General features: G+C 33.5%; 1 protein-coding gene across 1 annotated transcript; it reads left to right on the top strand.

The window, feature by feature from the left end:
• Nucleotides 1-2,528: 2,528 nt before the first annotated feature.
• LOC106131329 (tetraspanin-2A) lies at nt 2,529-20,788 on the top strand. Its single transcript, XM_013330404.2, has 5 exons — nt 2,529-2,714; nt 14,456-14,653; nt 17,663-17,839; nt 19,528-19,713; nt 20,202-20,788. The coding sequence occupies exons 1-5, from the start codon at nt 2,610-2,612 to the stop codon at nt 20,280-20,282; spliced, it is 747 nt and encodes a 248-aa protein (XP_013185858.2). The 5' UTR covers nt 2,529-2,609; the 3' UTR covers nt 20,283-20,788.
• The last annotated feature ends 1,557 nt before the right edge of the window (nt 20,789-22,345 follow it).

Below are 22,345 nucleotides of genomic sequence, written 5' to 3' on the forward strand. Positions count from 1 at the left end.
CACTTTTAGAAAAGAAAGCTTAGCATGTTGAAGTTATTGTTGGTTATTAAAAGTTAAAGTTTTCTCCGAGAGTTGTCAATTAAAGAGTTTAATATAATTATACTTAGAGAAAAAAAAAACTTGTTTTAAAGTACTACCGGAAGGTAGAGTGTTTTTTGACGTGTTCCAAATTGTGCCGTTTAAACATATCGAGATATAAATTTTACTGAATCTATATCTATCTGAATTCTGTATGCAAATCTAGGTTTAAATTCCAACTATTCCTACTAAGGTGAAATTTCATCTGTGTCTTGAGTTTATTGTTAACAAGAGACGTCTCAATCGGTCGGTGACGGTCAAAATTGTTCAAAACATTTGAGGTGTGATGTGATATCAATTCTGTTTCATGTATATATCGCTATTTCTGCTTCGAGTTTGTATTATAAGATATATACAAATCTAGTCCAAATGCCGTGTGGTTCCCGGCACTAATACAAAAAAGAATAGGACCACTCCATCTCTTTCCCATGGATGTCGTAAAAAGCGACTAAGGGATAGGCTTACAAAAGCGATGGGCTAGCAACCTGTAACTATTTGAATCTCAATTCTATCATTAAGCCAAATAGCTGAACGTGGCCATTCATGCAATGGATATAGACGTCACCATATGTATGTATGTATGTACCGAAGTCTGAATTTCGACTTGTTGGGATTTAATTTTTGCTTTTAGTTGATTGCAAACGAGAGGTTCGAAATTGTTCCAAACGTTTATAAATAAAACATACACACAATACAATCATCTAAATACCTCTATTGCTGCTTAATGCAAATCTAAATTTAAATTCCGACTAAGGTGAGATTTCATCTGTGCCTTGAGTTTATTGTAAACAGGAGACGTCTCGATCGACCGTTGACCTGAAATGCGGGGGATTCATTGCGGACTTACTCGTGGCAGCAAATAAATTCTCGAATGAAGCATGCCATTCACTCCCAGTTCAATTTAAGTGGAAATGTAGGAAGAATTATTATACTCTCATGTTATAAGTCAGTTAATCATTAAAAAACTGGTTATAGACTTAAGAGTAAATGGAACTTATTTATTTGGTGAGAGGTCAGGTTAAGAGCCGAACCCGCAAGCGTTTGATTGTGGATGATGCAAAAGAAGTTTGCAGCGATCGTGACAAGTAGAAATAGTTTTGTATTTATTTTAAACTAGCGACCCGCTTCGGCTTCGCACTGGTAGCATTTATTAATAAATGCTTGTAGAATTATATTCTACAAAACAAAGTAGTTTACAAACAATTTTTTTTTTTTTGGATACCTAAATTTGAGACAAGTGAGACAATTGTACCACAAATAAAGTCATTTGACCATTGTGAATACATCGTTCGAGTATGCTAACACCTTTTTTAACCAGCATTGATAAATGAATGAGCCTCTATAAATTCCTTCATTTGACTAGATTTATACATCGTTAGTTTACATAAAAGGCCTGTTGTGGCCTGTTAGTTAGTGAATGAACGACGTGATTTTATCTGGGCCAAGTTGGCTTTTTTTGGCGGCAAGTCGAAAAAGGCCTGGGATTTTTTTTTTTAATTTTAATTTTTCCATTAGTCTATATAAATAAAATTTGTCTTTGTTTGATTCGATCCTAAGAGATTTTACGAAATAAACTTCGTTCTGCCTACCTATTTCACAAGCCACGAATGACAACTTTGTCAAGGTAGCTAAACTCAGTTTGCTTTCCTAAAATCCTTAACCGTATATACTGTAGGAGTTTGGTTTAGTCACGTGAAATTATTTGGAACTGGATAGAGCCATAAATTATTAGCACGGCAACACCGTCAACGAACTAAATGTGGAACTTAAACTTCTAGGACGCGCGTCGAATACTAAAATTTACCGTCGCAAGTGTTAGATTTAGGAGCAGAGTCCGTGCGTGGGGATTTTCTAAAACATCGTATGTCTTCCTTATTTATGTTTACAGCTTATAGCCAGCCACATCCATTTCCTATATAGTTTGAATCCGTTTATCGAATTTCGAACACGTATCTGTGGAATCCCATATCGTTGGTCTTGATATATTTGAAGCGTCTCGGCCACCCTTATAAAAAATCGTTGGCGTAAAGCAAAAATGAAATAATGGCGATGTTTATATGAACGGGTTTTATATTTAACGGACTTAAAATAATAATTTAAATTTAAGCAAGAACAGTATCTTAAGAGGTGTTGAACACTTGTAACTATTAACGGCTTCTGAGCATACCGCTAATAAATAGTGAGACTGCAAAGTATAAAATAAATACGCCTTTTTAATTTACATTGAATAAGGTTCTAAAAGAATAATCTAAACACCAATATTGGCATATATGATTATTCCATTCAACACCAAATAAATGGATAAGCCTTAGATGAACAAAACGCAACAAGTATTATTATTTTCGCAACTAAAAAACAATAAACAGGTGTGGCAATTCATAAGCTCGTATCTTTTGGTTATCTCGGTAAATATAGATAACCTAGCTCAGTATAGATAAGTATATCATAAGATAACGGGCAGTTTTCGATCGAGTTTCTGAGTGTCCAGTTGAGTTTTTCAGTTATCTGTGCTTGTGCCTGTGTTTTTCAAAATGGCCGGCGCAGGGAGTGGTAAAGGGCGCTCGTCGTCAGGCAAATTGGAATCGCAAATCCATTGCATCAAATACACGTTGATGTGTTTCAATGTCGTTCTTTGGGTGAGTTTGTTAAAAGTGTGCCATGGTAAAGGAATGTATTGTTAGTGTTAAGTCAGAGTATTTCACTGTACGTGCTACGGTTTTACGTATACGAATTGGTTAAAATAAGGATTAGTTACCATCGTATACTAGGTAAGTACTGTATGCAAAAGTAATATAGTCTTAGACAGGACATTTGTTTTCAATATTGTACTGTTTTATACAGAAGAAACAAAGGAAAGAAGGGATATTTTATCAGTCAAATAAAATTAATTTTCTTTATCTATACCATTTTCGTGGAAATTGATTCGATTATTTTAGAGACGAATTTGCAAAATCATATCAAAATAACATGTGTGAAGTAAGAGGATTACCAGAAATTTTTTTCTTCGATTTCACATTTTTATTCATCATTTAAGGCCTAGTTTCACTACGATATAAAAGTAGAAATTTCAAGTATAAATAACCTTATCACTATAAAACATACATAAAACTTTTTAATGGCGATTTCCGACGTTACGGAAAAGCACGCGATGTACCTTAAAGCTCAGATTACGAGCACTTATTGTAAGCGTTTTCGTTCAAAAACCTCCATAATGAGCTATAACGACGAAGTGCCTATTACGGACAATGTTTTGTATTCAGCTACTTTTTTGAAGTGTGCCAAGGTTGCGTTTGTTTGACGATATCAAATATTAATCAGAGACTTCATAGAATAAAATTTGATTATAATATAAAATGATCGAGTGGATCTAACCATTATCCTCCAGACGTTATTCCCGGTTACGTCCTCGTTTCTCTGGAGGTAGACCATCATTAAGCCTCCGTAGCATGGCAGGCAAGTTGCCGATTTAATAGAGCGAAAATTTATCGCTGTTTCGCTTTTTATTATGACGTGAAACGAGACAGCGATAGTTTTCCGGGCGATAAAAACGTCGTCACGCGTGTCATGCTAGACTGGATTCAATATCTTAGTCAGGTTTTTAAACAAAGCGCCGTTATATGCAAGTGGACCTTCAAAAATAAAAAAAATGGCGACGATTTAATTAGTTAAGTGCGATTAAAGTTGAATTAAAATTAAATGAAATCATCACGAAAGTAACTTATTTAATTAAAATTACGTAAATAGATATTGAATACAAGTAGCGGAAATAAATAGAATTAATAAAAGCATGATATAAACACACTTGACACACGATCTATCTAGTAAAATCAATATTGTAAAAAAAAAATTCTGAAAATACAATCACAATTTTTTTTCAACTTATATAGTTAAATTACACACTTAAAATATTTTGCATACAAATCTTAATAAAATATAATTATTTTTTATACAACCTACAGAAAAAAATGCGTTATCAGTAGACACCTACTGCAGATAAGCCACTTGCCCCGTTTTCCTAGTACGCCATGCCGTCACTCTTTGACTCATACAAGTAAAACAAATATATTGATAATGAAGATTCATAACATTGCAATCACATTTCCGTTTTCTAGTTTAAGAATCAAGTGAATTATATGAGTCATTGTATTGAAATAATTAACAAATTGTGAAACTTAAATATTTTATATAACTTTCAAGTACTTTGTTTTTAGTTTTACTTTTTTTTATATCAAGGTTTAGTATAAGGTTTAGTAAATTATCATTCAATTTTATGTTAGTAGTGTGCTTTACAGAGTACTTAATTGAATGATAATTTTGAAAAAAGAGCCATACAAAGAAAATGGACGTACTCAAAATTACCCGTTTCACACACCTAAATTGTTGCCAAACAACCTCTCATTTTAGAACTTTATGCATAAACTAAACATGATATTCATTTCTAAAAGCGGTTTTAGTTATTCTCACAGACCGAGACAGTGTCTATCTTTCTATAATTGTACCGCCTTCCTAATTTATTAGAAGAGGCACCTGCAAATCAATGACACCACAATCTGAATTTGAATTCCAATTTTATCACTAGCAGGAGCCATCAACTGCTATTCGTCTTGGCGGAAATCCAAAAGTCAATTATCGGAACCGGCTTCTGGAACTTCGGCAATTATTTCTCATTTGTGCTGGAACACCTTAACGAGAAGCCAGGTTGAGAACAGCACTTGACGCGCAACTGTGTTTTAGTCTTCTTGAAACTATAGTTTTGCCTCTGCATTTAAACAACATTTACCTTAATCAAATCGACAACGTCCTGACGAAAAGTTACCCAGTGCCCGCGGGCCTGATTGAAAAGAAAGGAAAGATGTATATAAAATGTAAGAAGTATAAATGCATCATAAGCAAAGATTAAGGTTGTGCTTCAAGGAAATAATTAGGTAGCTGTAGGAATGGAGTATCTGATAAAGTGGTGAGTAGCAAATAAATTTAAAGGATTAACATGCATAGTATCCAGAAAAAAGTGAGTTAGGGAATCAAAAAAAACCTGCAAATAAATCAGATGTTGCTATACTCTTGTAGCAGCTTAGAAGTAATCTAAAAAATAAGAAAACAAAAAAAGACAAAGACAGCGCATAAAATTAGGATAGAACAAAGTCATCATTTACAATTCTTTTTATCAGAACAAAAGAATAACCTTATAATTAAACTACTGTCATACATGTATGTATGGTTTATTCAACAAGGAATAATAAGTGCAATCATGTAGCGTAATTACGTTCACATGTTCGATTCTCATTAGCGCGGTACCAAAACAAGCAGGGTTAAAATTAATACTGACGTTCATTTGTTGCAATTGAAAATAGTTTAGTAATCGATCGGAATGCAATGATTAAATTCTGGTGAAATGCATAAATTAAATAGGTAGTTATTCGCAATTTTATTCCAATTTCAGTTATAAATTATAATGTACCATGTGGTTTCCCGGCACCAATACAAAAAATAATAGAACCACTCCATTTCTTTCCCATGGATGTAGTAAAGGGCAACTAAGGGATAGGCTTACAAACTTGGGATTCTTTTTTAGGCTATGGGCTAGCAACCTGTCACTATTTGAATCTCAATTCTATCATTAAGCCAAATAGCTGAACGTGGCCATTCAGTCATTTCAAGAAGGTTGGATGTGTCTACCCCACAAGGGATATAGACGTGACCACATGTTCAGATATAACTTTGTCGTCGTCAATTATGCGTCAATTTTAACAGCTTATTATAATGTTATTCTTGTGTTTGTAAAGCCATTAAATAATCATTCTTTAAAATGTTCAATCCCACATACAGATTTTTGCAGAACGTAACTGCTGACCAATTAATAAGTTATATTATCTGCAATTTTTTTTATGTCTGAGAATAATATCTCTTTCTCTCCCGAACTACATTTCTTAGGCATGGAGTTTATTCAAATAGTGGCAAAGGGAGTACACCTGCGTTTTTGGCGTCACTCAAGCTCTCCTCTGTAGTGGTAGCGCTGTTCTGTTGTTTAAATTTTGTAGTGCCCGTTATTCGGTGTTTAACATTTGTTTAATTGTTCCGTGAAATTTTAATGGCGGTCCCAACATTTCATACCGGAAATTTCATTTTCTAAAATATGTTTTCAATCTTTTTTCGGTGGAAGTTATTTTAAATCAGCGCTCTTGTTTTTTTAAGTTATTTAAGTAGATGATTAATATTGTTGGAGATTTTAAATAATCTGATCAGGCTTCCACCATACCGTTATAATACACCACATAACATACCAATTTACATGCCAACAGAAACTCAAATTACAAAGCACTCAAATGAACAAAGTATATAAAAGTATGCCATTACAAAACATAAAACCAAAAAAAATTAATAGGATTTTCTGAGTCTATTAACTTTAATTTTCTTCCCAAACCTACACACAAACCACATCTTTATATCCTACGTGGTAGTGAAAGCGACTTTATTGACTTTAGGCCTAATTTATCTAGATGGTTTAAAATTGCCAGTGAATCGCAAAGATATTGACAGATTTCTAGCCCATCACCATATTGAAAATTCATAGTTACAGGCCTTTCCCTTGATAGAAAATTGGCTACCACGCCATATTTCTCTTTGCTACCAGACAAAATCTAAAATTACACTCAATCCTTGGAAACATAATACCAACTGACCACTCCCCATTCATGCAATGCATTTCATATATTTGTATCGAGAAAATATCTGCCATTTTGAAAGGCATCAGCTGCTCAGTACACGAACAAAGCGTCTGCACGTGATAAACATGTAGTGGCACTGGACGTGTTTGTTAACATCACAATGGCCGCTCTGGAAAGCGATGAGGTTGACCCGTTGATAGAAAACGGGAAATGGAATTGGACGGGACTCTTTTATTGTGTAATTTGAAGGATTCAAAGTTTATAGTGATTATTGAGTCCGTGAAGTTTAACTGCTTGTCCCCAATAGATACCTTTAGGTGCATTATATAAACTTTAAACCAAAATACCAGTAACACTACATAAGGCGTCCATAATTCGTATCACTCACTACACACCAATTCTTGAAGGTTCGTGTGTACGCAAAAAATGTAGTCGCGGTTATAGTATATTATTTGACTTTGCAACTGGCATAAAAGATTTATGCCAGTTGCAACGTTAAATAATTAATATCTTTCTTAATTACATGGTTTGTACGATGGAAATTTGAATAAAAGTCTTTACTGTAAGATCAAATAAAAATAATAAATTGTAGACATTAATTGTTTTTCATTTTACTGTGGCGAAATGTTTAGATATTTTGATAGATAGATAGATAATTCATTTATTTGATTTGCTACACACGATTTACAATTTCATATGAAATACAAATTAATAGGGTGTGAGTTGCAGCAATACAAAAAGGTCACAACTCAACGAATTTATTGCTGTAGAGCAATACGCTGATTTTCAGTTATGACCTAGGTGCTAGTGCAGGTCAATCTGCACACGTGATAAAAAAAAACATAAATAAACAAAGACTCGTGTCGTGACTTAAAGTTTCAATTGTAGGTATATGTGTGGTAAATGTATAATGGTATTTTGTTTGTTTTTTTGTAATTAAAGTAATTAACCGCTGTAACGAGACAGTTGCGGTGCCTTTCTGCGATTTATTGCGACGCCACGTGCGTCTAATGTCTTGCTTGAATGCGATTTCACTCTGATATTATGTAAGTAATGCACAGAATAAAATCACCAAGAGTAAGTCTACGCGAAGAGAAATTTAAGTTTTGTGGAGATTTTTTTATTTTCGTTTATGCGCACCTCGTCTCTATAGTCGAATCACTGGAAGATATTTCATTAAAATAATCAACACGTATGTTATCAATATTCTTTTAAAATATTTGACAATAGATATAAATTAATAACTATATAATATATCATTATGTCAGCTCATTACTTTGGCAAAATTTTACGCTCAAAGCATAAACTTTAAAAGTTTAAGGTATTTTACTGTAAAAAAGCAAAGTAGACTTGTCTGCACAACTTTATCGAAATTAATTACATACTTAAGAAATGAATACAAGACTAGTTTCAATGAGAATGCATCACTTCAATGTACGCCAAGAAGATTAATTTTATAAAGCTCCACAACTGAAAGTGAAGTCAGTAAACTCCATAAATAGACAAAAATTAAAACTTTTACCTGGACTCAGAATTATGCGATACAAAAAGTAAAAAGTGAAAAAAATTGCCGAGAATTTGCTCCGTTGCACTTTCATTTAGCTAATTACACGGCTGGCGAGACTTCAATAGCGCAATACAGCGAAATATTTCCTTATGAAATACTCTTCGTAGAACAATCAAAAAATGTAATTATCTCAGTAATTTTTCAGTAATAAATATGCATGCAAACGACATGCGGATCCGGCGTTGACATCAAAAGAAAAAAAAATCGTCGAGACAAGGAAGGGAATGCTTGAATTTCAGTTTATTTGCTGAGTCGACCTCCGTCTCATTCCATTTGCGAAATTTATTTTCCCACAATCTTCCCGTAAACTCCGGGGCTAAGTCGAGGGGCGTAGCTACTCGTATAAGGCCCGTTTCACACATTCTAGAGCTGCGTTGTTGAGCAATATGCTACTGACAGCCGAGAAACGCAGTCTAACTAAATAATTATTGGAATGCCATCAAAGAGGATGTACACATTTCCCCAATTGAAAATAAAACTATGTTACAAATTGGTCAAGTACCTCTATACGAGTATTAACAAAGTCAGCGGAGATTGAATTAATGAATTACCCTTTATTGCACAAAATAATAGTGCATTAGTAAGAAATACTCAATTTTAATTGTTTGATACATACATACATATAATCTGTATACTGTACATTAAGGATGCAATAAATAAATTAAATTGAATTGAATCACGTCTAAAGCCCTTGCGGGGTAGACAGGGCCAACAGTCTTGAAAATCATGATAGGCTACGTTCAGCTTTTTGGCCTAATGATAGAATTGAGATTCAAATAGTAAAAGGTTGCTAGCCCATCGCCTAAAAGAGGAATCCCTAGTTTATTAGCTTGTCCTTTAGTCGCCTTTTACGACATCCATGGGACGAGATGGAGTGGTCCTATTCTTTTTTTTATTGGTGCCGGGAACCACACGGATGTTTAATGGGCGGTCATATTGCTCTTTTAATGCATTTTTCGAGGCTATTGTTATAATAGACACCTTCCCAATTTACCGCTAGATCTTGGTTCAGTTGATCATGTAGGTGGAGCAAGGAAGATCATAAAACGATTAGATTGGCACTACGAGTAGGACAAGATTATCAATTCATTTAAGACTACCATCAGACAAACCATAGTTTATTAATTTATATGATTTTAATTGCTTGTAGAATAAAGCTCATAACATAATGCATTTTTTCTACGATTCGACAAGGAGTTTCACTTTTCATTAAAATTTAAAATATAAAAAGCTTGCGTTTGTGTGATTTGGGTCTAATAACCTCTTTACAACCCATGTGATTTGTGTACAGTGGATATATATGAAATTGAAATAACTTTGTCGCTGTAACCGAAAACCGTGTTTTAATTTTAATTTAATTCTAAATCAGATAAAAACCGAATCCGTTTTCTAATTTCTTTTAAACCTAATTTTGCGATAGAAGATTTATTTTAACGCTTAATCCGACTGGGTACAGTAATGAAAATATTTGAAGCTTCAATAAATAGTCAATTTAAATTCAATAGATATAAATTGAAAGAGTTAACTCAAAGTTTCTGTGATCCTAACTTCTTTAATTGAAACAGAATTTCATTATATACTTCAATACACTATTTCTGAAAGACCGCTTTATTTTATGGGTGATTCTATAAGACAATTACTTAAATTACAACATATGAGTTAAAAGGTACATATATATTTCTACTGTTCCCAAATACATTCTCTGATGTGAAATTTGAATTTTTGGGTTTGCTGAAGATTGATACAAAAAATGATTTAACTGAAATGTAAATATCAAACATCGGTCTATAACCAAATCACCTTGGAAATGTTTATAACTTTAGTACAACGTTATTTACTTTAGTAGACAATATGCCATTCTGTCCAAGTAATAGTTAAAGAGTATAACGTTGTTCTGCGTTACGCCTCCAGACCTCGCCTGCCAAAGAAAGATCTATTGTCTTGAAACGAAAAAATGCGGATTCATTGTTGAGATATGCGTGGAATAGATAAAGCCTTCCTCGTAAGATATTCAAATCCCTTAAGTGCACGCTGCGGTTGAATTGCGAGAAAAAGTCCCATTTTGGAACGTTGTAAAACTCTTTATTATTCCAGTTTTGCAGGTGCCCCTGGAGATACAATGGGAATCGCGACTGACGTCTGTTTGAGATACAGTCGAAATAATAGTTTTTAAAACGGTTTTTTGTTGAAGGAAATTGAGGACAGCGAATCGCTTTGTTTAGTTTTATACGAATTGTTGATTGCTCGACGTAAAGCGCTTATAAGGGGATATGAAAATTCATAATGATAAAGCCTTTGATTTATGTAACACATAAACGTTTTTCTTTTAATGCCGCAGTGAAAGCTTAATTATTACTTAATGACTAATAAATCTGAGTTAACGATATAGTAGAAAATATATTTAATATATTCTTCAAAGAAAAGAACTTATAAAGTATTGATAGTTAAAGTAAGCATTAAAAGTGTGTGTTAAACCATTAGCCTTGTTTATAGTTTGTGTCAAATTTAATTTTACCGGTAACGGTATCAATAGTCTGAAATATTTAAGTGGTGTAACATATTTTTTTTCCTTTTGTTTTATAGACCCTTTATCGTTATAAGAACCCCACACTAAGAAATACATAAAAATATTAAAATCATCAATACCAAAAACATCATCATCATCTCAAAAGAGATAGTACGAAAACAAAGGCCACAACGATGAACAGAAAGTCAATTAAAGAAATTTGACGAATTTTTTCTATTGATGAAGACTATTAAAACTTGATACTTTGTTATAAAGGTGTACTGGAAGTAGGAAGCCGAACGAGCGGGGGCTGACTTTTTACGACGTCGTAAATTTTTAACATTCTAAAAAAGTCTTGTGGCCTCGCAGCCACAGGCAGTCAAAGTGGAAATACACGAGAATTCTGTGTAAAATGAACGAATTAAGTTTTTCGCCACATTAACCACTTATTATATTTTCTTGTTCGTAACGAGAACCGTTGTTTGTCTAATTTTAACCTCTGTTATTGTAGCAGAGATTACGCATGTACTTAATTCTGACAAAAAATGTAATCATTCGATTAGGTGAGTGGAATTTCTTAGAAGTAACATTTGTGAGGAATTTTATAGTCTATTATTATTAGTACCGTGTGGTACCGGCACTCTTAAATAGGACTACATTAGTTTAGATTCTATAGGAAGACTATTGTAATCAATAATGAAAAATTGGAATTGTTGATTTACAATAACAATTTTATTTTCAGTTATATAAAAAAATCGTATACAACGAAGATATAAATCAATATTAAACGAATTTTGCTCATACCATACAGGTGCTATCTCGGTGTCAACTTGTTATCAGATAAGATATTAACGGACGACTCATACAGGTTAACTTATTTTTAAGTACAGACAATTCAAATACGAGTACTTAACGTACGAGTAAACTGTTTAAAATTGCAGACAATCTAAAGATTTTTTTAACACAAATAGATGGTTCTTTTTCTCCCCTAATTGATAATGAATGAATGAATGATAGTAATGAGTTTAAAAACATATTTGGATGTATATAATCTTCATTATTGAAAACATTGAACTGATGAATTAAAGTTAGTAAAAAATTGATTCCGAAGTGTACTTATATGACAAAGTTGTAAATGAAAATTAGTGAACGTAAAAATAAAAATCATATCTATGTGGTACCCGATCTATCTTGGTAACTTGTAATAATTTTCAACGTTCTACATCATTTGGCTAATGGACACGTTGTCTCACTTTTACGAGGAAAAGTAATGATATATGGACATGCTCTGATTGTCCTAATAGAAATATTTATATATCAATGGAAGGGACTAAAAGCTTTTGTTGATATAGATCATTGACTCACTCTTCTATAAATATGACTCGTATTCATTTATACATAGTACGTACCTACCTTCCTTACGGGCTTTTTATTTACGAGAGGGAGAGCTTAGAGAGAGCCAACAGTGTTTTGCAAAGGTTGTAACAACGTTGAGATTCAAATAGTGTCAGGTTGCAAGCCCATCACTAAAACGACTTGTATTATTCAAATTTGGAGTCTGTGACCAAAATCGAGGTGTGAATAAGGCAGATTAGACCCGAAGTAACTCCTAGAAGTAAAAACCTTGAATTAGTACCCAATCCAAAATTGTCATCCCAGGCGAAACTCGGTCTCTTGGCTAGTAGTGAATACAGGCTACCGCTAGGACAATCATGATCCTTTCCCACAGTTTCGAGAACCACGCAGAAGAATTCCTAAAGAATCATACGAAACAACTACGTACATACGAGGCTAACTCAATCAGTGTAATTTGTCCCGTATATATTTATTTATTATTTATTTAACTAACAAGGCAGTGTTACCTGAACAGCCTTGGCTAAAAAAGGGTTAAGGGGATCGGTAAAATTATAAGATTATATATGACGGCTAGAAGTTGTTGATTCTGAGGGAACAACGCAACGCACGATTAAAACCTTATATCCTATCCATTTGAATAAGAAATCAATACCTAGGTACATTTGTAACAAATCGGATACTTACAAAAACTAATTCAATTTCCAAAGTGACAGGATATAAATGTGTTTCAGCAAAGAGTTTATATTGCTAATACACTGGCCCAATTGCTCTTAGTCCCCAGAGGCGAGCCAACAAAAGTCTATTACAAACAAAGAACGAACATGAAAGGTTAAATATTGTAAAAGTTAGAATAAGGAACGAAAGTTCCTACTGAATAGATGCTCTATAATTTGTCATGTATACGGCGTGTTCTCACTTGTGAAATTGTTGAAATTTGCTTGAGATTATAAGACTTAAAACTGATACATGATGTAATGTGAAATGTTTCAGCCAATTTCTTAACAGTCACGTAGTTGACATTCAAGAGAAATAGAAAAGATCTTTAATGGTCCATTTGTTGTTGTTTTTACCCTTTGGTAGACAAAATAAGTGAAAGGATCATAATGTATTAAGGATAGTATGTTAAAACTCATCTGTGGTAGCTTACTATAAAAATTGTCATTTATAAAAATCATTTCACTTGTAAAAAAGTTTTTTTGGAGTGAATGCTTGAATAACAGGGACTTAATAAACAACAATTGATTATCAAAGGTCCAGAATTAAATTTATTTTAAACTAAATTCATCCAAAAAAACTACAACAGTGATGTCATAGCTTACAAATGCTAAAAGAATTCACTATCGTCAACATTTAAAAAATAGCATATAAATGATACTTAAATTAACTTATAGAGAAAGATGGATCTGCCATAATCCTAGATTACCACGGCATGTTTTTAAATTACGGTCTAAATAAAGCATTTAATGACATCCTGTACAAACGCTACCTAGTCGGGAAATATTATCAAAGCAACTCTCCTTTTATCTAGAGCTATTTGGGAGGCAAAAACAAAGCTATTATTCGCAATCCTCCGATCTGTCTGTGTATTATTTCTCCTGAACAAGTTGATGGCACACTACTAGCATTAATGAGATTATAAAACTTTCAGCCTTGGGCATAAATATAACCCCTGTTTTTGTTATAGTTTTATTATTCTCATGGTCCTATTGAATATTGAATTTTTGTCCATGAGCATTTTATGTGGATTCAAATACATTTATTGTAACATTTTACAAAATAATTGTTTTGCCGAACTAAAACATAACTTTAGTACTATCTTATATTGGTAATTATGCATAGCTGTTGGAGTAATTGTATTATCTGTACAGGAAAAAATATTTAAAAAATTGTGATTTCGTGTCTCTAAAAATAAAGTGACCATAAAACTCTCATGAAGATTTAAAAAAATCTGTACTTCTACTTCTAGATAAGAATTAAGGAGGACAGGATAATCTATAACAACAACGTAGTTTATTAGACGTTTCTTGGAAAAAGTTTCTATTAATAAACACGATCTCATCTTAACGAAAATGAAAGATATTCTGCTGTAATAAATACTGAGGAATGTTTCATAACCGAATGCCATATATTGTTTTTTATAGGTCCATCAAAACAGGAGACAAAAAATAAAAACTTAAGTAGCTTCTTTTACAATTTTGTTTAAAAAAGGAAACTTTTTATATTTTTTTTTATTTCAACCTGCTCACTAGCTCAGAATAGTTTAAGCTTTTTTTTTCTTTCCAGCTCTTCGGAGTATCAATATTCGCCCTGTGTCTATGGATCTGCATCGAGCCCGGGTTCAACGAATGGATGTCAGTCCTGAGTCTCCAGAAATACTTCATCGGCATTTACATCATCCTCATCGCGTCCCTGATTGTCATGGTCGTCGCTTTCCTTGGATGCGGATCGGCGCTCATGGAAAATGTCACTCTCTTATACTCGGTATGTATTAACATTGTCGTTCGTCGCGAACTTAGACCTCACGTGTAGAATTTTTTCTCCAAAATGTGAATACCTCAAAATGATTTGCCCTACTGACTCAAACATTATATGAAAGATACTACATACCTTTTAACTTTCATCAAAATGAAACCAGCGGTTCGAACGTTATTGCGTTATAAACATACATACAAGAAATGTATTGTCGCCCCAAGTTGATTGGCGGATTCAATTATTCATAAGTACATATTTTTCCACTACTTGTATATTACAAACAAACTATATGATAAAAGTTTTTTCATATAGTTTTTTTCTTAAAAGCAGAAAGTAGATTGGTTCCCAGCGCACAACACTCGTATTGTCGTGAACTATCTGGTGATTAAAATCCTCTGAAATCAAAATTTTAGTTACCTACATGGTATTTGCTATATAATAATAATAATTTTATAAATACAAACTAAATCAAATAATAAATATGGGATTATCATTTGATAAAGTTTGTATTTATTAAATTGTCGATCAAAACGATTCGAAATTAATTATGAAAGTTTAGGTATTGTTTACCAGTGTTGAATTACTAATGTGCTAAACCAATGAGCGTAATTCAATAGTGGAGTTTTTAAACGGTTTTATTTAGCTCACCCCGTTTGTTTTATTTATTCTTGGGTCAAATTTAGTAATTCAAATTTCACCCTCTTCCTGTCAACCGATTAATCTGAAATTTTGTATACACTTTGGATTTTGGTGACAATATAATTATGTTTATTCATTATCATTATAAATTCAAGATGGCCGCCGTTACAAAATGGCAGATAATTTAGGTTTCATTAATCCCATAAATATGGGTATCAAATGAAAGGGCTCAACAAGCAGAATACAATATACTATAAAAAATTGAAATCCAAGATGGCAGCCTCTACAAAATGGCGGATAACTTAGGTTTTATCAATCCCATCAACATGGGTATCAAATGAAAGGTCTCAACAAGTAGAATACAATTTACTATTCAAAATTAAAATCTAAGCAGTGGGATAAAATGTAGCCTATGTTACTCCTGAAGGTTAAGTCTATCCCTGTGCCAAATTTCATTCAAATCGGTCCAGTAGTTTTTGAGTTTAGTTAAAAAACCTTAGGGCAAGAAACCTTGCAATAATGAAGCACTAAATGAATTAAACAGAATGCGAAATAAAAACTAAAAACTAGAAAATAAAAATAGGTAAAAAAACTTTTTAAGTTAAACGGTTTTATGTTAAACATACATCGCAATGTTTAATATAAATGTACTAAAAACAAAAAAATAATAAAATAGATACAGTCGTGGGAATTATAAACATATGCATAGACTAGACTAAAATAAAACCGTGGGGCACGTCAATTGTCTACAATCGTTGATTAAAATGTTTGTTTTGTAATGTTACACTATAATTAGGCAGTTGTTCAACCGACAACGATGGACGTGTGATAAGTAGGGCTAGAATGTGGAAACAAGTTAGCAAGCTCGATTAAGCGAGTTTTAGGGTTTCATAATGTTGAGCGAGTAGTACTTTTATCATAAGTTTTGTCGATTAAAGACAAACTACGAGCAGTGAAACGATTCCTCGCTAGCCAGCAAAATAGTAAGTAATTTGCGCACCGTCTGCGGGCCAACTGCCTAACGACGAATTAAACGATTCTTCTATCGCACATTAAGTCTATAATTTGTAGACAATTGACGTGCCCCACGGTTTTATTTTAGTCTAGTCTATGCATATGTTTATAATTCCCACGACTGTATCTATTTTATTATTTTTTTGTTTTTAGTACATTTATATTAAACATTGCGATGTATGTTTAACATAAAACCGTTTAACTTAAAAAGTTTTTTTACCTATTTTTTATCTACATAATCCAATTAGTATATTGTAAAATTAATACATACGAAAAATTGGTTCAATAAAGAATAATAATTTTGGTATTTGTATGATAATAATGCCCTGTGGTTTCCGGCGCCATTAAAAAAAAAACAATAGGACCACTCCATCTCACTCCCATGGATGTCGTAAAAGGCGACAAGGGATAGGCTAATAAACTTGGGATTCTTCTTTTAGGCGATGGGCTAGCCACATGTCACTATTTGAATCTCAATTATCATTAATCCAAACAGCTGAAAGTGTCTTTTCAAGACTGTTGGCTCTGTCTACCCCGCAAGGGATATAGACGGGAGTATGTGTATATATATGTCTATTTTTACCGTTCGACCACCGATGTTCTAATATGAATTTCGATAGATATTTCTGTGTATATCTACATATTATGCCCCTAAATGGACAGTGAAACTACTCGCATTTGAGTCATTCAGTTGCATAGTTCAGTGGAACTCTAGAAAACTAATTGAAAAACTGTCAGCCGTTGGTGTTGTGTGCGTGACATTCGGAGTATGAGTTACAGAACTTCAATTCAAAAGCTTCTGTATGTATGACCTCGTTCCGAGGGTTTCGCCTGGACATTTGGCTTCACGGGTTTTTTTATTCCCATGACGAAATTTTCTAACGTTGATTTTCAATCTAAACCTGGTTTATCGTATAGATTAATTCAAATGGTAGTAATTTACTTTTTATCTTTTTATTTATCTACACTTATGGTAAAGATAAAGGTTTTCTTTGTAAAAAATTAACCCAAAAACTTGTGACTGATTTTATATACTGATTAATGGATAGACATTCGGGAGTAATATAGGCTACTTTTATTCTGCTTTTCCCACGAGAGTGAAGCCCCAGGCAAAGCCAGTATTTATATTGTTATTTGTTTTGTTATTAATAGTTTAGTTAATAACTTCAAGTTTACTTGTGGCACTTTAAAAAATTGTTTTTCAAAATACAATGTAACTTAATTCTCTCAGCGCTTTATATTATTTTATATTTCCAAAACAACCAGATAAAATTAGCTCAACATATAATCAAAAACAAATTCTCATTCATTGCTTTGACTTCCACCAAGTAATGTCTTAAACTAACACCAATTTCAACCTTGCAGTACATTGGTTCCCAAATCGCGACATTCGTGTTTGGCCTCATTGGAGCCTGTGTGGTGCTAGACTTCTCCACATACGACTCCAGCATACAGCCGCTGATCAGGGACGTCATCACCAGACTCATCAACAACCCACAGCACGAGGACAGCAGGAATATTCTGAGGATGGTGCAAGAAGGCGTAAGTATGATGATAATTATGACAATATAAATCTAGGGACGATATGAGAAACTTCGAACATCTCATGTTAACCACATTATTTTGAAAACGAATATGACCACTCTATCTCTTTCCCATGGAAATCGTAAAAGGCGACTAAGGGATAGGCTTATAAACTTGGGATTCTACTTTTAGGTGATAGGCTAGCAACCTGTCACTATTTGAATATCAAATTCGATCATCAAGCCAAACAGCTGAACGTGGCCTATTGGTCTTTTCGAAACTGGTAGCTGTCTACCCCGCAAGAGAAATAAACGTGATTACACAGCACCAGTAGAAAGTGCACTAACATAGAAGGGAATACGCTTTAACGAGAGAAAGACATATATCTTACCATATTATTAACTACTAAAGCGTCTTTCTCATAATGGGAGAGAAAATAACCAACAGGCATTCGAATAAATAATCACTTAGCTGCCTGTAAAGCCGCCATTAACTCCAGTTTACCAAAAACTGCAAACAAAGCAGATTTTACAACTGTACATGGAAAAGTTGGTTTGAATTTTTTGCAGTCCCAATTTTGCTGTGAAACACCCATCGGTTCTAAACGAAATGTTGGTAAAAGCATTCTAAATATTTTTAATCCTACTCCAGTTTGCTAGAGTTTAATGATTGGTGTCGTATTTGTTTTACGTTCGGACGAAAACCATTTTGTGGTTGGTTGGTATAAAATGTAGTACCTGGACAACCAAGTCTACTCTCAATATCAAGAAATGTTGTTTCATGCCGTGTGGTTCCCGGCACTTTTGAATAGATCCATCCCACATCTTTCCAATGGATGTCGTAAAAGGCGACTTCGGAAATACTTATAAAATTGGAATACTTCTCGTAGGCGATGCGCTAGCAACCTGCCATTATCTGAACGTGATCTTTCAGTGTTATTAAAACTGTTGGCTCTGTCTACCCGCCAAAGGGATATAAACGTTATTTGAAAGAATGAACAAAATAAATAAATTTTCACAATAATTAATTTACTTAAAGCCATTATTCTTTTTTTGTTTATTTCTATAAAAGTAATGAACACTCCTTGAGCATTCGTATATGGTTCTCAAAATCACGTCAACTATCTGTTCCACGCCTTGTATATTTATTTTTACACATTTCCGAATTTCATGGTTGTTGTGTGCTTCGTTAGAAGTGACGAATCTCTTTGTCTTTTTGTCACGAGTTTGACGAAAAGTCATAGATTTTTCCAGCCCTTTTGATTGGATTACTCTTACAGCTGGCGGTTCATTTTTATTTGTCTTTGTAAACTATTTTCATGTTGGTTTGGTGATTTGATGTTGGACTATCATTCGTTATGAGAAAAGGGTAAAGTGAATGATACCTTAGGAAGTAAGTAGTAAGACAGATGAAACATAGTAATATGTCAGTACAAAAACAATATACAAGATAGATTTATACATAAGACAATAGAACATACATACTCGTATCCATAACATATATAATCAAGACTTAATTCCTTCTAGGGTAGTAAAAGCCAACAGTCTTAAAGTTCTCGATTATACATAAGACTCTTGCTTAATACATTTTTGATATTTATTAATTTTTAAATTGAATTAAAAAACGTAAACTTGTCAAATCACCTAAAGTTTCTAGTAGACTGCTATGAAGGTAGCCCTGAATGATATTTCGCCATCATTTCCCAGATCGGCTGCTGCGGTGCCGACGGCTCCATGGACTACATCAACCTGAATAAACCTTTGCCAGCAGAATGTCGGGACTCTGTAACTGGCAACACCTTCTTCCATGGATGCGTTGACGAGCTGACGTGGTACCTTGAAGGGAAGACTGGATGGCTAGCCGGGATAGTTCTGGCTTGCTGTATGATTTCTGTAAGTTATATTATTCTTTAGGATTTAATCTTAGTTACATCATCAATTCTTTGGAGAGGAACCCGGAAAACTCTAACTGACGCTCTTACGGCGAGGGAAAATATCGTATACAGCCTGCACATTAAGGCAACTGAATGTGTGACCGAATCCAATTGCGTACTGCAAAGTTTGCAGAGATCAGACGACGATCATGAGGTAAATTCATGTCTTAGTTCATGACTTACCTAAACCAGCAATAATAAGTACACCTTGCTCGTCTCCAAAATTAGATGTACCTGCGAAAGTTGCGGAGCTCAGATTGGGGTCGCTTCGTGAAAAACGTGACTCACCCAATCTAGGATCCATGGTCGAAAGGCATACCCCGGGCTCCTCTCCATAGTGGCGAGGATGCAACTGGGACTAAAGCTAAGAGGAGGAAGAATAAGATGATATTTTATATAACTACTCCTTAGACACATATAATGTGATTAACTAACCAATGTTAACAGGTAATCAACGCTGTCATGTCGCTAATCCTGATACAAGCCGTCAATAAGGAGCAGGAGGAATTAGAAGCCTACAAGAATTAGATATACGAATACTAGTGTCTATTAATAAGATTTAGTTCTAGAATCTGTTATTAATATTGAGACATAGTAATTTATAAATTTAAACATTTTATTCCAGCTGGACAAATATAAAGGAAATGTGAGGCAATCGTAATTTTTTTGTAAAGTTTTAATTACAAAGTAAAACAGAAGAGATGATGTTTCAAACGTTTAATTTAGTGATAATTCTAATTCAATAGTTTAAAATGTTTAAGTACAGACTTAGTTAATACAAGGTATGCTAAGATGCCAACTTCAGTAGTTTAATAATTTTATAGGACTAAATTACACATCCTTAATTGTATTGCATCGTAGTTAAAAGCCTATTTTTTATTTTATTATAATATGTTTTTTGCGTGTATAAAGACTTTGACATAAACTTAAACTTTTTACAGTATTTTACCAAACTCCATGTCAACAACTAAACAACCACCGTTATAATATTAAGATTTATTTAGTTAATAAAATTATTTTTACCCGAGATAAAAGTACGTTTAATTTATTAATTTGGTTCTTCTCTCAACAATTTGTATGATGTTCAGTTCTACATTCTTAAAATCACGTCTTTATGTCTTACGGGGTAGACAGAAAATAAATAAACTTGAGGTGCAAAGGTAATGACAGGTTGCCTAAAAAGAATCCCAAGTTAAGAATCCTTTCGCTTCATTGACTTTCATTTTAAACCAGATTGTATGAAAGCATTAATAGGTATTATTTGAGCATGCGTGCACAACTTTAAACCTCCTCTTGCGTACCATCAGGCTGATTGAGGTCAATCGCACTAAATTTTTTATTTCAAAAAATCATGATGATAATCTATTCAGATCTTTAGGGATACCATAAACTAATCATCTTATGAACAAGTATATTTTTTCTTTTACAAATATCATTTAACATCATGGAATTGTCCAAAGACGTTCTCAGAACTCTTTAAAAGTTGAATATAAGTTGAGTCGAGTTGGCGAGCGCATACGTCGGTCGCATCGAGCCAAGTTGCTCGCTAATGCTATGTGGTCGCTAACTTCACAATACATTTCAAACTTTTTCTCCTGTCGTGTCAATGGCTTCAAACTATACAAATTAGCGACTTTCAACGCCGAGTCAGAGGCCGCAGCAAACTAATTATTACGAACTAATAGGGGCAAAAACCTCAGATTTTTTTAAACCTTGTAGATTTATGCTACGTGATATATTAGATTTATGCTACTTATTTGAACGGGCCAAGGGTCGGATCGGTCAGTATATAACACCAAATTTTCGGATGTTCAAGGCGTCTTGTCTAGTCGTCGTCTTAGTCAAAAATCGATTGTCCTTTTTTTCATTAATATGTTCAGTCAGTTTTGTTTATCTAAATGTTAAGTCAAAGTGTCTGTCTGTCCTTGAAGGCTAAACGGCGGCTACATTAATTAGTCTAATATATCATATTATATTCGTCTAACCCTAAAGAGGCAGGAAAAGACAGAGCTAATTGTAACTGGACACGAAGATATAATACCTCCATTTACAAAAAGATATTGAAAGGTTGCTAGCCCATCATCTATAATTATAGTTCCAGCCCTTTAAAGGTTCACTCTTAGAGAATATTAATCATAAGTTCACCTAATGCAACTTTTAAACTCAATAAAGTGACATATAAATATATAATACAAATCCCTCCAATAATAGCAACAAAAACCCTATTTATAGCGATGAACTTGCACTAAAACCTCATAACATTAGCCGTTACTAAAACGTATTAAGTAGACTGTGTTAAAGAGCTTATTCATTAATCCTCCTCTTTATTTATTATTCAGTAAAACATGTTCCGAAGAGCGTCCCTGTTTAGCATTTCATCTTGATCCCAGGGAGCATTTGGACGAAAAAGCAAAGTTACTTCGAAACAAACTTTACTGAGGCTAAATTAAAAACGTTTTAGCGCAAAACACCCGAATTCCCGTCTACAGTATAATATGTCCGGGACAAACAGGTGAACAATAGTACCTTTCAGTCACATTTAGTGAAAGAAAAGAAAACAAATCAACAAAAAAGCTTTTAGTCAGTTTGTT

This window comes from Amyelois transitella, chromosome 6, assembly GCF_032362555.1.
Source record: "Amyelois transitella isolate CPQ chromosome 6, ilAmyTran1.1, whole genome shotgun sequence".
Lineage (NCBI taxonomy): Eukaryota > Metazoa > Arthropoda > Insecta > Lepidoptera > Pyralidae > Amyelois > Amyelois transitella.

Coding starts and splice junctions, on each gene's coding strand:
- LOC106131329 (XM_013330404.2), top strand. CDS start 2,610: ATGGCCGGCGCAGGGAGTGGTAAAGGGCGCTCGTCGTCAGGCAAATTG. Junction 2,715..14,455: donor GTTTCAATGTCGTTCTTTGG/GTGAGTTTGTTA, acceptor TTTTCTTTCCAG/CTCTTCGGAGTATCAATATT. Junction 14,654..17,662: donor ATGTCACTCTCTTATACTCG/GTATGTATTAAC, acceptor TCAACCTTGCAG/TACATTGGTTCCCAAATCGC.